The 17,530-nt window shown below is 44.3% G+C and overlaps 1 protein-coding gene across 1 annotated transcript in view; it reads left to right on the forward strand.

The window, feature by feature from the left end:
• Positions 1-17,530, forward strand: part of LOC126365855 (facilitated trehalose transporter Tret1-like) — a 117,952-nt gene that overhangs the window by 68,977 nt on the left and 31,445 nt on the right. Inside the window, exon 4 of the mRNA XM_050008518.1 lies at positions 16,398-16,691. Coding sequence (XP_049864475.1) covers positions 16,398-16,691 — 294 coding nt within the window. The remainder of the gene's footprint in view (positions 1-16,397; positions 16,692-17,530) is intronic.

A 17,530-nucleotide genomic window follows, 5' to 3' on the forward strand; every position in this document is an offset into this window, starting at 1 on the left:
CCAGTGGACTTCCCTCTGTTGAGTGATTCCAGTTGCTTTTCTATTCCTTGGACACTTATTTCGATGTCAGCCATTTTTTCGTTTGTGCGAGGATTTAGAGAAGGAACTGCAGTGCGGTCTTCCTCTCTGAAACAGCTTTGAAAAAAAGGTGTTTAGTATTTCAGCTTTACGCGTGTCATCCTCTGTTTCAATGCCATCATCATCCAGGAGTGTCTGGATATTTTGTTTCGAACCACCTACTGATTTAACATAAGACCAGAACTTCCTAGGATTTTCTGTCAAGTCGGTACATAAAATTTTACTTTCGAATTCACTGAACGCTTCAAGTATAGCCCTCCTTACGCTTACTTTGACATCGTTTAGCTTCTGTTTGTCTGAGAGGTTTTGGCTGCGTTTACACTTGGATTGAAGCTCTCTTTGCTTTCGCAGTAGTTTCCTAACTTTGTTGTTGAACCCAGATACCACAGACGCCGGAAGATTTGCCTGCAGAACAGTAAAGGGGCTACACGCCAACAGAGCGGAGAACCTGCTAAACGTAAGACTAGACGTGTTCGGTTCCTGGGCTCGAGAGATGTGTCTGTGTAAAAGCGTGATTGTCCCTGACCACAATATGCACAAGGACCAGAGCATATTAATTTTTCGTTTCAAGGCACATCAGTATATGACAGATAATTTATTAACAACACACAATGCACCATTTCGTGCTTCCCAATTGGTAGTATTATATAAATGCTATGATATCCTTCACTGTAGTAAAGAACAATGAATATAATATCATAAATGATGTTTCTTTAAACCTATTTTATAGATTGGCAGATCTTTATAATTGCAGTGCCGGCCACTGTGGCCGAGGGGCTCTAGGCGCTTCAATCTGGAACCGCGCGACGGCTAAGGTCGCCGGTTCGAATCCTGCGCGGATGTGTGTGGTGTCCTTCGGTTAGTTAGGTTTAAGTAGTTCTAAGTTGTAGGGGACTGATGACCTCAGATGTTAAGCCCCATAGTGCTCAGAGCCATTTGAACCATTTTATAATTGCATTATTCACAATACAAATGTTCAAATGCATGTCCGCCTTGTTGGGCGTATAGATGTAACCGCCTTTCAGTATTAGCAAGGACAGCTGTTAACATTTCTGCAGCGCAAGCATGACATATTCATTCTTTTAAACACAACTGGATTTTCTGGTTCCGTTTCGTAAACCCTGGCTTTGATAGAATCTCATACGAAAAAAATCAAGGGCATTAGTTAAATCAGGCGTCTCGGTGGCCATCGAATTAAACCACCACGACCTATCCACCGTTCAGGGAACACATTGCTGAGATATCCCCTAACCACTCCACAAGAATGGGTTGGTGCACCATCGTGCTGAAACCAGTGCCTCACAGCTAACTGAAGTGGGATGTCTTCTAGGAGATGCCCAAGATCCACCTCATTCTGTAGGAATTTCAAACACGGCTACCCAGTTAGTCTGGAAGCCAAATAAACTGGTCCAATGATGTGGTCTCCTAGAATTCCGCACCATACGTTAACACAGCAGTGTGCTTTCTTGTGATGCGGTCATAGCCAGTGATGATCTGCAGGAGCCGAGTAATGTACATTATGTCTATTGACAGTGGTGTCATTGGCGAAATAGCATTCACCTCCCCATAAAGTCTGCTTGATTAAATCCGGATTTACGGCTACTTCATTTACGAGACGTCGGCACAACTTCGCCCGAATTTTGTAATCGTTTCCATACAGCTGCAGTGCAGGTGAAGCTTAAAGGGATACCATTTTCGTTCCTCCAGAATACTATGTACAAAAGACCTCGATATTGCCAGGTCTGCCGCAGCTCTTCTTTGTACTAATTATGATGAGAAATAGATATTACTGGGCGAGATCTAATGACTTTCATACTATTAATAATAATGACTATCATGGTATTATTATTATTACGAGGGTTGTCCAGAAAGTAAGTTCCGATAGGTCGCTAAATGGAAACCACAGAGAAAATCTGAAACATTTTATTTACAAGAGTTAGCTACACTTTTCAGGTACACTACACAGTCGGCGCTCCGACTTAGACATTTGTCGGAGTGTTATATCATATTTTCAATACCATCGTCATAGAAGGCAGCCGATACTTCCGATAATTCTCTACGCTGGTCTATAGCGAGTAGCCTGCGCCCAAGTGTTGTCTTCGTATCCAGCGCTTCATGTGAACAGAGATGATACTCAAGACAAGCCAATTAAGGCTGTGTTGTGGGTGATCGAACACTTCCCATCGACAAGGCTGCAGGAGCGTCTTCACTGCCCCTGCAGAGTGCGGCTACGAATTGCCACGAAGAAGGAAGTGTGTGGCAGCTGTGTTGGGTGGGCTGCATTCATTAAGGCGAACCCTCTCAGCAGGCCCACCTACTTGGCGGGAGACATCGTTGTTCTAGGCACCTTTACTCGCTCACAGTCCGCTCACAACTGAAAAGAGCGTCTTGATGCGATCGACGGCCATACTAGAGACACTACCCAACACAACTTCATCGGGTTTTCACTGTGGTGTCCATTTCGCGACCGATCGGACACCCCTCGTATTATTATTATTATAGATGCAAATAACACTTCATCCTAAATGCAATATAACGATAATACTTTCGTTTATACTACACTGTACTTATTCGTTATTTTCATGTAAGCTATACATACTGTGCGTGGGATGTGCACCAAAATACTCAATAACTTTCCAGGCAACATCGGGTGCGTAGCGGACTGATCTTCCACGACAGCTCCCTTGATTCTTAAACGCATTTCCCTACGTCTAAAAACATGCGTAGAAGGTAGATGTCGCGTTGTGAAACGTCGTGAATCCAACCTTCAGGCCTCAGCTGCATTTCGGGGCATCTCCCTGTGGATCAGTATCATTTCGGTGTAGTCTTCGCTGGAGTACATTGCAGCTGTTACCTGTTTGACTGCAAGACCTGACTTGAACTACAAACAGACGCACACGCGACCTGACCAGAGTGGAACAGGAGGAAAACGCGCGCAGATGGGGGCACAGCTCGGTGGAGGTTCGCCTGTGCGTACACTTCCCCTCTGGATAGCAGTGACGAGGCAACCCTCCTTGCACTGACGTACATGGGAAACATAAAACTACCAGAGGACGGCTTGCGTGGACCACCGGATATGTGTTTCCCCTGTTAAATAACCTCATTCAGGTATCAACACAAAAATCTTTAAATTTACTAGCCAAACGATTATGTTGGTGTTGGCTGCTTTGTACTACAATCGTCGCTTGGCTATGAGGTAACGATACGGTTGTTTGGGTTTTTCTGTACGTGGTGTTGATTCCATGGGAATGAGGTATGTCTTACGTGAGGTAGATTATCAGAAAAGATGAGGAGAGATGCAAGGAACACGAGCAATATACCCGACAAAACAGCCAATCAAATCAGCTGTCGCTGAGCGCTGTCTCGAATAGTTATTTAATGGAATACGATGAGACCAGTAACGTGGTGCAAACATCAAGTTTCTGGGACAGCGCTATTAATGAGTCTATCGAAACTAAGACGTCAGAAAAGCTAACAAACAAGGACTGCAGTTTGTTTAAATAACGCCTGGGATCCGGCACTCAGTTTATCAAAATTTCCCCGGCCATCATATCCACCAGCCGCTGAAAGAATCTGTGCGAGCTCTTAAAACTAAAAGAGCATCAAAGAGCGTAGTGGGCACCGTAAATCGAACCCGGCTATAAATAGCGGTGTGAGACCAACAATAGTCGGTAGGGGTCCAATCAGCGAGTACGCGTAACAGCAAACCTTACAGCACCCAAAGAAGACAACTGGGTCAGTCGTCTAAATTCATACATATTGCAAAAATATGTGTGGATATGCGTGTGTGTATGTTCTACATGTCGTTCCAACTCACTGGACCGATTTCAGCCAAACTTCATACACATATCTCATACTGTTGACCTACTAATGATACTGCCTACACTACACTTGTCCGTCCTCTTTTATAATACTGCTGCGCGGTGTGAGATCCTTACCAGATAGGACTAATGCAGTACATCGAAAAAGTACAAAGAAAGGCAGCACGTTTTGTATTATCGCGAAATATGGGAGAGAGTGTCACAGAAATGATACAGGATTTGGGCTGGAAATCGTTAAAAGAAAGGCGTTTTTCGTTGCCACAGAATCTTCTCACGAAATTCGAATCACCAACTTTCTCCTCCTCATGCGAAAATATTTTTTTGACGCTGACCTACATAGGGAGGAACGATCACCACGATAAAATAAGGAAAATAAGAGCTCGTACGGAAAGATATAGGTGTTCATTCTTTCCGCGCACTATACGAGATTGGAATAATAGATAATTGTGAAGTTGGTTCGATGAACCCTCTACCAGGCACTTAAATGTGATTTGCAGAGTATCCATGTAGATGTACTGTCAGGCAACAATTGCTGTGTGAATAAGAACCACCTATATATCATAGTTTAGCAGATATAATGTCATAAACAGTGAAATGCGTGAAAAACGCCGCATCATGCATTACGTTTAAATGTATTACTTCCACAATACTGACTGGATTCGCAATTAATTTCACAAGTAACTCCCACATATGCTGCTAAGTGCACCTACAAAAGTATATCATGTTAACACACATAGTTTTGGAGATATTGCGTCATAAACACTGAGATGTATGAAAAACTGCCGCACTGTGAATGATGTTTAAATTTATTATTTCTTTGCATCTAACTCTATTCGCAACACAGTTGGCAGACAGTACCCATGAATGTCGCTGAATGTACCTACACAAATATATCATTGTATGGCACACAGTTCAAGAGACATGACGTCATAATCACTGAACTTCGTGAAAAACGGCACATCATGCACAAAATTTTAATATATTTATTCTATACTACTAAGACACTTGTATAGTCGAGTCAACTTAAGGAGACCCTGACACCTGGAAGCGCTTTTGAGAGCTTTCAACTGCGAAGCGCAAACAGCTGTAGGAGAAAACAGTAACCATCTCTATCGAGCTATGAAGAGGCGTGACCACAAAGTGGTTTACAAAATTGTGTTGTAGAGACCCGAAGCAGCTGCGCCCAGCTTACATAAACTATCTGGGACCATTTTTCTTAATTTGGGTACTGTAATTATACATTTCTGCACTATGCTTATTTCTTTACACAACTATTTTATAATTCCAAAGGAGTTTTCACGAATATATGGAAATATTTTTTTTCGATACTTCAGAACAAACACAGTTCATTTTTTGTTTTCGTTTCTAATAGGAAAATGGCAAAATGAATACCCGGGCAATGCTGGCTTTATCAGCTTGCATTGTGTATAAAGTAGACAAAGATTCGGCGTAACACTCGGAAGCACACTTTAATCAATCGCACTGAGAAAACCTGAGAGATCACATTTATGTATTTATTCCAAAACGCATTCTAGTGCATTTGCTGTGATATAATGCCTCGTTGGTGTTTTTGTAATGAAAGTTCTCTGGAAAAATGGCAGATGACCAATATTAATGTTATAGCAGCAGCTTTTACACTGCTGCCATGTAAATATAACATAATCGGAACTTTACTGCCTCAACAGACTTGGTCAACCAATGTAACATAGTTTCTGCCTCTCTCAGTGAAACATTTCCTGTGAATACTGGGTAGAAAATCTATGATACTTTTGAACTGGATATGTCTGACCTAGAAAGATAATGAGGTTCAAAATCTGCAAGACGCTTATGGGCAAATCTTACTTTATAAGAGGGTGGGTTAATAGGTCTGGTAAATTTCCATGAAAGAATGGAACATTTTTGTTGCACCTTAATGGTTGGTCAGCGTGGTTATTGCAGTGGTTGTATACAGAACTTCAATAATATGCAGCCGTTTGAATTGGTCAGTGTGTCGACTGCGATTGGAAATTAAAAAAACCGAGTTCTGTGCTGTCATTAAACATTTTCGTTTTAAGGTTTGGATTGCCGCATAAATCAAAATAGAATTTGATGAAGATCGCCCGGATTCTTCACCATCATTGAAGTCCATTTACTTTTGGATTAATGAATTCAAACGTGGTCTGACAAGCAAAGAAGACGAAGCGCATTCCAGCCGTACAGTTGAGGTCAACACAAAGGAAACCATTAATAAGATCCATTATGTGGTAATGCAAGACCGCCGATGTAAATTCGTGAAATTGCTGAGACTCCAGGCATCTCAACTGAGTGAGTGCATAATATCCTGCATGGAAAACTGGCTATGAAGAAGCTGTATGCGCTTTGGGTGCCTCGACTGCTCACTCCACCAAAAGCGCATCTGGCATAACAATTCAACACAACGCTTGATGATGTTTAATAGCAATCCACAATACTTTATGCGCCGATTTGCGACTGTTGATGAAACCTGGATTCATTATTATACATAACAGTCAAAACGTCAGTCAACAAAATGCACCAAGGCTGGTGAAAGTGCACTGAGGAGGGAAAAGACCATTTTATCAGCTGGTAAGGTGATGACCACTGTTGGATTTCCAAGGAACAATCCTCATAGATTACTTGGAAAATGGCAGAACCATTACTGGACCCTATCGATCGTTTGAAACTTGCGCTGGCTGAAAAAAAAAAAAGGTTGGCACCCAAAGGCGTGATCTTTAACCAGGATAATGCATCATCCCACACATCAGCGATAACAGTGGTGAAAGAGCATGAATTGGATTTTGAATTACTTCCTCATACACTCTATACACCAGACTTAGACCGAAGAGACTTCTTCTTGTTCCCTAACTTGGAACTTTGGCTTTCTGGGAAGAAATTTTCATGAAATGAGGAAGTTATGGTTACAGTCAACGAGAATTTTGCAGTTAACAAAACCTCAAAGGAGACTACGTCGAGAATTCAGATGAGTTGTTTACAAAACAAACATTTTTCTTGCTTTTTTACCATACTTGTCAAATCCCCCTCGTGAAATAGTCACGTAACTTTGGAGCCAGTTCTGAATCTGAATGTGTGGTTGGTTAAAATGGAGCCAAGATCAAGGTGTACACTTCAAGAGTATCAATACTGACGAGCCAAAACATTACCTGCTTAATAGAGTGTTGGTCTACCTTTTGTATCTAATACAGCGAAGATTCTGCGTGGCATGGACTGGAAAAGCCCTTGGTGGGTTTATTCAGGAGTGTGGAAACCTAATTTTTACGAAATTGTCGTAAATTTTGGAAGCAGAACTGACGTCCCATAGGGTGCAGATCAGGTGAATATAGTAGTAAAGACATCAACGTGAGTGCTCCTCAACCCTCTGTAGCACGATCCTGATCTTGTACCACGGATAACTATCCTCCTCCAGGACATCAAGCTGAAAGGGATGTGAATACAACAACTCTGAGATGCAAACATCAAGAGGGAGATCAACCGAAACGAAGAAAGACAACTATCCAAAACGAAAGACGACGAAATGGACATTTACAATAAAGTGCATAGGTACATGCAGCGTGGATACGACAGTGTGGGAGCTAAGAAGTCGCTTGGCAGCAGCACTCAACACGCGTCAGAACTCATAACGTGGACGTGGCAAAAATTTTACACCGTTCTGCAGTTCTTGGACCTACATTTTAAAGTAAAATCAGCCTGGAGGTACTGCCTTGGTCTGCTAAAGACGCACCTACGGCTATAAGCGCCGTATGGAACTCCGACTTTTAAGCAGGATTTCTGAATCATTTCTGACGAATGCCAGTGTGGTTCCTCCAACAATGTCACTACCGATTTATACCCTCGTTAGTGCGAGCTAGCGCTATGGCCGTAATAATCATTATGTGCACGGTGCATTAAACCCCTACCCTCCTCCTTACAAGCAGAAAACGATTTAGTGTTCGGGTCAGCATTGCATCTGAGCGAATTTCAAGCGATTCCTCACTTAAATTCTAAGAGTTGATTCGGTCTTTGTCCACGCTACTTGGAGGAGGAAGAGGACATTAGTGTTTAAGGTCCCATCGACGACGAGGTCATTAGACACGAAGCACCATCTCGGATTAGGAAGAATGGAAAAGCAAACCAGTCGTGACCTTTCAAAAGAATCATCCCTGCAATTCCCTTAAGCTATTCAGGTAAACCACCGAAAACATAAATGAGGAGGAGGCGAGTCTGATCCGTTGTCCTTCAGAATGCGAGTCCAGTGTGCTAACCCCCGCATCGTACGCTGCTTGCAAGTACGCAAGATGTGACAGAGAAACGGTATAGTTCACATGCTCCATTTGCTTCTTCGTTTAAAGACTCTAACGTCAATGGGGAGTGCAGCTTGATTCGTACTTCTTTAGCCAGCCTTGTTTACTAATTTCCTCTAAGTCATTCTTGATTCTACATTAGTGCCGTGTACCGTACGTTACAGTGTCTGTAAAGTTATAAGCAACGTTCCTTCTTCGAACATGCAAATTTTTGAAGGCGTTTTTTGATCTTGACATTCAATAAAATCGTAAAAATTATTTAATATCACAAAGTGCAGCTCTTTGTGAAGAAAGTAAGCCTTTAACCGTTACTGTTGGATGATCCGCTGAGCAGATCTAGCCAATTATCGAGTGTCTTTTTGTTCAAAAAATCGATATATCTCGAAAAATAATTAACATTTTGTAACTTTTCCTACAAGTACACTTTTTATTTACCGCAGGCTACGCTTACAGTAAATAGCAAGTATGGGAATGTGAATGTTAACGGTCTTTTCGACATATCTCGAAATTTAAGAAAGCAAACAATACTTATAAACTCTAATCGATAAATCTGAACCCCCACAACTTTCTCAATCAACATTTTTCGGTCGTAGATGTAGTTTTTATGGTTTAACCATAACTAGTTTTGCATCATTGCGGATTTTTTTGGCCATGTTCTCCATCTTGGATCAGGTTTCATGAAAAAGAAGCTCTATTTAAAATTTAATTTCCTCTGCTCTCATGTTTTTGTTTTCAGATAGTAATTTTTGCAATCACTTCTCCGTAATGCTTGGATCAGAACGAGTGCTGCTCACACAGCCTCGCCACACGGATGCAGTGCGCTTTTGCATTCCCTACTCTGGGGCAGGTTGAACTAACGACCATCACTTGTAATAAGAGCCAGATTTACAGACAGTGGTGCCCTAGGTCGGAGGCATTTGGCACCACAACAGCTCCCCCCCCCCCCCCCCCCCAAAAAAATCACACACACACACACACACACACACACACACACACACACACACACACACACACAAGCGCGCGCGAACATCTATTTTTCACATTTCTATCATTTTTTGTCGCCCTGCAAAATTAAGATGTTACAAGAATGTTGTCATTGAGGAAATCACTTAAACATTTCATGTAAATTGCACTTAGAAGCTATTTTTCTCTCGCAAAAAGGAAAAATATACCGAAGCAAGGACAGGAACAAGCTTGTTCTATATACTGTCGAGTTTTGAATGAAAAGGGGTTGTATAGGTAGGAAATTCAATAACCAAATTTCACCTTAGAATAATAAATAGACCAATTTAGCTTACTGACAAAAATAAAAGAAGTACTTTACTGTGAAATCTGGTATATAAACATTAACACAGAAAGTTAGCATTAAACCCAGAAATAATTTTAGTTGAGACTTAATTTCAGCAAAGTCATCAATTGTCTGAACACAATTAATTCTGTTAACGATTTCACTTTAAGTACTTGTAAAAACAATAGCTAACAAGCGCAGCAATGACAACTGAAACAATGTATGCGAATTGATGCGAAACACAACCATGCATGATCTGATCAAAAGTATTGGGACATCTCTGTGTAATGTGGAAGTGACCACTAGGTTTCACGAGAGGTATACCCGCCTGTATAAAAGGAGACAGGCAGTACTGTGTTGTCAGTGGCACTCGCCTCGCTCGCCTACACATCCGACATGGCTGGAAGAGAAGAGGGAGGCAACGTCGCTGCCGTGGTTGATTTCCTCCTCAAGTTGGATGTGGACTAACGCCAGCCAAGAAAAAGGAGACGAAATCAGAGCAATGCTACCGCTGTCAGCAAATTGGCCACGTCGCTAAGAACTGCAGAAATGAGATTGCACGCATGAAGTGTGCGACAGCATATGACACACACAGCTGCACCAAGGCACGCGACGAAACTGCGGTGGCGTTCACGCGGCAGACCATCGCGGTTGTAGTTATGTGAAGAACTGTATCCGCGGCAACAAAACGAACAGAGGGTCGCGGTGCCCTGCAACACCGAGGAAGGGGCGCCACCAGTTGCCCCGCTCCCCCACCACGTCGCCGCTCTCCAAAGGGGGATAGCCGGGCCGTGCTGCCACAAAGAATAAAATGGTGACTTCCGCCCAATGTTGTGGAAAGCCACTGATGACGCAGTTGCTGCAATCAGATCCGCCACGGCGGAGGACAGGGTGACCTTGTAGGCGGAACTGAACGAAGCGTACAGCCAGGTGCAACACCTACTTAAGCCACTAAGTAGCTCGTGTGTGCCTCATGCAATAGAAGAAAAGGCGCATGCCCCCACTAAGAGTGGGGGTAGACACAGGAACACAGATGGTTACCATCCTGATCGATGCGGAAACGCAAGCAGCTTACATGATGGCCATAGAGCTGGAGACGCCTGCCCCAGCCACACAGACAGACAACGTGGATGCGACTGCCTTAGCAGCCCCTCAGAGATGCAATAGGCTGAGGAGGTGGCTATAGGTATGGAGACACCGGTCTCACCTGCCCCCTCCCCCAAAGCTGAGGTGAAGAAGACAGAAAAAAAGACAAGGAACAGTCTTCGAGTACCTGCCCTTCCAAGACAAGAACATCACGATGACGGTGCTTAACGAGATCACCGTCTCTCTTCGTGATGGCGCTTACCTACACCATGACTCTCCCTAACCCTTTCAGCAGCAGACATCCCTAATCTCCCACACCAACCCTACGGTTTCCCATGGGAGTGTGAAACCTTGAACTGGGAATTTGAGGCCCAGGAGTTTATGCTAAAGACAGACCTGGGACTAATAAATTCCTGTCCTAATTTCACCGACTGAGATTGGAAGGACATGACCAATGAAGCAGTCAGGTTCTTACAGTAGAGTTTACCACCACCAGAACTTGACTGCATCCTCGGTCATGTCCTTCTGGACGAGTTTACCACCACCAGATTATTTCACCCTTACATATATGAAATTCAAGCCACCAAAGAAGAAGAACTGATATCCACGTCTCTCTATGATTTTTCAGATAATCTTCAAGCCAATCCACTAACGAGGAGTCACCATCACCAAACTGACAGGAACAGAATAATCGACAACTATCTGCTCAAATCCTTATACACTGCACCAAGGACAAGGTCCATCAGTCAGTTAATAGAAGCAATAACAGCAGATGTAATCGAATAGCTCAGAAATTTGAGCATGATCTAGACACTGGATGTCACATGAGTAACAAAATCTATCACGCACAGTTCAACCCATCTAAGGCTGCCTAAGTCAACTCCTGATAATATGATTATGTAGTGGAAACACGAAGGAACAACCACAGCTAAAGCAAGACCAAGCAGATCTCGTGTACTGACAGAGAGAGACCGTCGAGCATCGAGGAGATTGATTATAAAAAATGAAACCAGCGAAAGGAGTCACTCGTGAGTTCTGAAGTGCTACCAACTGTTCAGCTAGCACATTGACTATGTGTACTGAGCTAAGAAAATGAAGTCCAACGGTCGAGCAGCTGCTCATAAGTCACTTGTTTCTGTAGTCAGCGCTAAGCGACGCTTGATGTGGTGCCAGAAGTGGTGCCACTGGATAGTGGGTGACTGGAAACGAGTGATTTCTAATAATGAATCAAGCTATAACCTATGGCAATCTGATGAATTTGGCGAATACCTGGCATCATCTGTAATGTCACCAGTGAAGTACAGAGGAGTTTGTGGTATTGTGGGTGTTTCTAGCGGTTAGATTGTGCTCCCCTTATAGCGCTTAACAAAATGCTAAAAGTGGAAGGATATTAAGACTTTTTACAAGCACTTTGTACCGCATACAATATAGGAACAGTGTGGAGACGATTATCGTGTCAGTATAACAGTGCACTCTCCTGAAGTCGACTGTCCACCCAAGAGTCCCACAATCCAATAGAACACCTTTGGAATGTGTTGGAACGTTGTTTTCGCTCCAGACCCCAGCGTCCAACATCTCTGCCTTCTCTGGTTTCGACTCTTGAGAAAGAGTGCGCTGCCATTCCTCCACAGACATTTAGACATCTCATTCGAAGTGTCTCCAATAGAGTTCAAGTCGTCATAAAGGCCACTGATACATGCCCGGACCCTCTTAATTAGATAGTGTACAGCAGTTGCGACCAGGGGTGTTAACATTCGCCATCCAACTGAACTCAAAAATTATCCAAACGCTAGTTAGTTAATTAGTTACATGTTCCAAAGCTCATTTGAGTGATTCTTTTATCGAAATAATGTGGAGATTAATGTTAACATTAATGAACAAATTATTATTTTTAGTCCTGCCCATGCAGCTACACCTTTTGTACTGGCTACCAATTTTTTTAGTACAAATTTGTCAATAACATAGGAGAAATTGTCAGGGAAAAATGATGTTAAATTAGACTTAAAACTTGCTTCGCTACCTGTCAGACATTTTATGTTATTGGGCAAATGATCAACTATTATTGTTGCTGTGCACTGAATCCTTTCTGAGACACTGACAGCTTCAATAATGGATAAAAAAGATCTTTTTTGTCTAGTGTTGTAGGTATTGACATTACTGTTCTCATATTGCGAGGGATTATTTGTGACGAATTTCCTTAACGAAAATATGTATTGTGACGTCGCAGTTAAAATGCTCCTTGAAAAGGTATCTGCATGACGTCTTGACGTTATTCTTCCTACTCGCTTTTGTACAATCAATTCTACTTCCTAAGTGATGAGTTAAACCAGAAAATTAAGCCATACGACATAACTGAATATATATACACAAAATATGTCAGGGGGCTGACACATTTGTGTCGAACAGTAGCAATTACACAAAGAGCAAACGTAGCTGAACTAAACTGTTGGAGAAGCTCATTAATATGCTTCTTCCTGTTCAAGTTTTCATCAATATGTACACGCAAAAAATTGTAGCATTCTACCCTACTTACTGCCTGATGTTCACGGGCTACATCAATTGATGGTGTGATTCTATCTGTTGTACAGAACTAAATGTAGTGAGGTTTCTTTTTTTTTCAAAATTTAGGGAGAGACCATTTTCAGAGAAAATATCATTTGCCAGCTCTTCTGTTGCTTTCTCTCTAATGAGATTTATTATAATTCTAATACTGTCAGCAAAAAATACAAATTTTCCTTGTTGAATGATACACTGAAGAGCCACAGAAACTGGTACACCTGCCTAATATATTGTAGGGCCCGCGCGAGCACGCAGAAGTGCTGCAACACTTCGTGGCATGTACTCGACTATTGTTTGAAGTAGTGCTGGATGGAACTGACACCATGAATCCTGCAGGGCTGTCCATAAATCTATAAAAGTACGGGGAGGTTGGGATCTCTTCTGAACAGCACGTTGCAAGTCATCCCAGATATTCTCAATAATGTTCATGTCTGAGAAGTTTAGTGGCCAGCAGAAGTGTCTAAACCCAGAGTGTTTCTGGAGCCATTCTGTAGCAATTCTGAATGTGTCGGGTATCCCATCGTCCTGCTGGAACTGTCCAAGTCCGTCGGAGTGCACAATGAACATGAATGGATACAGGTGATCAGACAGAACGCTTACGTACGTATCACCTGTCAGAGTCGTAACTAGACGTATCAGGGGTCCCAAATCGCTCGAACTGCACACGCGCCACTTCATTGCAGAGCCTCCACCAGCATGAACAGTCCCCTTCTGACATGCAGGGTCCATAGGTCATGAAGCTATCTCCAAACTCGTACACGTCCATTCGTTTATTTCAATTTGAAACGAAACTCGTCCAACCAGGCAACATGTTTCCAGTCACCAACAGTCCAATGTCGGTGTTGACAGGCCCACAGCTTTCTGTGGTGCAGTGATCAAGGGCACATGAGTGGGTCTTCGGCTCCGAAAGCCCATATCGATTATGTTTCGTTGAATGGTTCGCCTACTGACACTTGTTGTTGCCCGGCATTGAATTCTGCAGCAGTTTGCGGAAGGGTTGCACTTCTGTCACTTTGAACGATTCTCTTCAGTCATCTTTGGTCCCGTGCTTGCAGGATCTTTTTCTGTCCGCATCGATGTCGAAGATTTGATGTTTCACCGGATTCCTGATATTCGCAGTACACTCGTGAAGTGGTTGTACAGGAAAATCCCCACTTCATCGCTACCTCGGAGATGCTGTACCCCATCGCTGGTGCGCCGATTGTAACACCACGTTCAAGCTCACTTAAATCTTGCTAACCTGCCATTGTAGCAGCAGTAACAGATCTAACAACTGCGACAGACAGTTGTCGTCTTACATAGGCGTTGCTTATCGCAACGCCGTATTCTGCCTGTTTGCGTATCTCTGTACTTGAATACGCATGCCTATACCAGTTTCTTTGGTGCTTCAGTGTGTAAGGAACATAAGTGGAACCAAAATTGGACCCTCCCTTTGGTATTTTTTTCTCCTTTACTAAAATTTTCCCTCCCGACATGATCTGATCTATTCAGCGTAACCTTTTGCATTCTTTTGTCAAGTATGTATCAAACCAGCAGCGTATGAAACCATCAGTTCCATAAAACTTAGGTTTTTCTCAGAGAGTATCATGATCTACGCACTCAAACGCTAGTGATGAGCTGCTGCGCTGGCTTCCTTTTTTTTATCAGATGTGTTTCATTTTTCGTGTATAACCACGTATACCGAATACACGTAGGTTGGAACATAGATAGTGAGAACACTGCTGTGAAGACACTATGCAATGGAATCTACTGTTGTCGCTGATAGTACACGTTTTTGGAATACCTACCTTACCTCCGAGCAAATGGACTCACCCGTCCCACGTCACTGGCGTGCTCACAATCGCGGGAAACACAGTCACTTGTGAGCGAGCGGTCTAACGTAGCGGTGTCACCATGTTTTCGAAACAGGAACAATGGAGTTGGATCAAGAGTGAATGTGCCAGAGGTCGTACAGCAAGACAGTGTCATCAAGGAGCGCGGGGAATCGGCATTGCCGTACATAAGAGTGGCACGTCGGGTAAAAGCCTTCAGCGAAGGTCGGCAAACGGCGGCAGACGAGCATCGGGCAGGTCGTCCTAGCGTCTCCGAAGAAGAAGTGCATTTTGTTGGCGCGTTAGTGGACAGTGATCGACACCATACGATTCGTGAGGTCGGCCACGGAACCGGATTAGTGCATACGCCTGTGCCTCGCATCCCGAAGTCCTAGACATGTGAAAAATTGCATCACGATGGGTCCCGCATGACTTGACGGAAATTCAGACATGGATGCGTTACGACGCTGCTAAGACGCACTTGGGGCACTATGAGCGCGAAGGAGAGGCTTTCTTACTCCTTATCGTAACACTGCATGAGACATGGGCCACATCGTACGAGCCAAAACAGAAACGCCAATCCAACGAATGGCGTCATTATGGGTCTCCGCGATAGTGGAAAGTGCGTCAGAGCCCCAGTATGGTGAAAATTATGGTGACGCTCCTGTACGACTGTGATGATGTTATCCTAACGCATTACTTTCCTCCAAGGCAGACCGTCAATGCACAGAACTACTGTTTGTTTTTGGAGCATCACCTGCGACCAACTTGCGAAAGAAGCCGCGACTCTCTGCGCAAGCTGTGGCTGCTCTGTTTTGTCGATGGGACTGGGAAGTACTGTACCATCCACCACACTCCCCGGACTTAAGTCCTTGTGACTTTGATTTCATTCCGAAGATGAAGGAACCACTTCTTGGCATTCGCTTCAGAACTGTTCCAGAGATTCGAGAGGCAGTAGACCGCTCCATTCGCACCATCAACAGAACAGGCTCAGCCAACTGTATACTACGCCTTCCATATCGCTGGCAAAGGGTTCTATACAATGCTGGTGACTACTTTGAACGACAGTAACAGACGCAAACATGTAACTCTTTCGTATCGGTTGTGAATAAATAGTTTCCACTATTTAAGTTCCAGTCCTCGTACAAGACGCTATGAGGGTCGCTGGGTGCCCCCTTCCTCTCAGCAAAAATGGTTCAAATGGCTCTGAGCACTATGGGACTCAACTGCTGTGGTCATCAGTCCCCTAGAACTTAGAACTACTTAAACCTAACTAAGCTAAGGACATCACACACATCCATGCCCGAGGCAGGATTCGAACCTGCGACCGTAGCAGTCGCACGGTCCCGGACTGCGCGCCTAGAACCGCGAGACCACCGCGGCCGGCGTCCTCTCAGCACTCTCAGCTCTGGGCTTCCTAGCACAGGCGTAACCCCGGTCCTTCTCGTCATTCCCGCAGTCTTCGAGCGGCGTGATGGTGCTGGTGTCGTACGCGGCTGACATCTTCGCGCGCAGCGGCGCCGCGCTGGACGTTTCCGTCAGCTCGATGGTGCTGGGCGCGGTGCAGACGGCGATGAGCGCGGTGGCGGCGGCGGTGGTGGACCGCGCGGGCCGCCGGCCCATGCTGCTCGCCTCCTGCGCCGGCTGCACGGTCTCGCTGGCCGCCGTCGGCGCCTACTTCTACCTGGCCAACACCGGCGCCGACGTCAGCTCCTTGGGCTGGCTGCCGCTCAGCGCGCTCGTCGTCTACGTGGTGAGTCTGACGCCCCGTGTCCCGTGTCGGTCGCATAGCAAGAGCCACTCAGAATTAAAAGCAATCACACTCGGTTACCACAAAGTTGTTCACAGGTTATTTTCTAATTAATATTAGCACTGAGATGTCATAGTCCTTACTAATGTCAAGCCATGTCAGTACATAGCGCTTAAATTCACATCTATGACCTCTTTCCACATCTCAGATAATACTCTTTGTACGATCCTTAGTAGGACCGAGACTCGAACTCGGGACCTTTGCCTTTCGCGGGCTAGAGCACTTGCCTGCGGAAGGCAAAGGTCCCGAGTTCTGCAAGGTTCGCATGAGAGCTTTTGTAAAGTTTGGAGGGTAGGAGGCGAAATACTGGCAAAAGTAAAGCTGTGGGGACGGGGCGTGAGTCGTGCTTGGGTAGCTCAGATGGTAGAGCACTTGCCTGCGGAAGGCAAAGGTCCCGAGTTCTGCAAGGTTCGCATGAGAGCTTTTGTAAAGTTTGGAGGGTAGGAGGCGAAATACTGGCAAAAGTAAAGCTGTGAGTACCGGACGTGAGTCGTGCTTGGGTAGCTCAGATGGTAGAGCACTTGCCCGCGAAAGTCAAAGGTCCCGAGTTCGAGTCTCGGTCCAGCACACAGTTTTAATCTGCCAGGAAGTTTCACATCAGCGCACACTCCGCTGCAGAGTGGAAATCTCATTCTATTACAATAGATGCTCAATAAGTAATGCAACACATTTTCTTCCTCGGCCAATTTCAGTTGAAAACAATGCAGAATTTGTATTGAGACATCGTGGAATGTTCCCGCCTCAGCTCCTATAGTTTCACGGTATTCCAGTGGGTAGCGGCG

This window comes from Schistocerca gregaria, chromosome 4, assembly GCF_023897955.1.
Source record: "Schistocerca gregaria isolate iqSchGreg1 chromosome 4, iqSchGreg1.2, whole genome shotgun sequence".
Taxonomy (NCBI): Eukaryota; Metazoa; Arthropoda; class Insecta; order Orthoptera; family Acrididae; genus Schistocerca; species Schistocerca gregaria.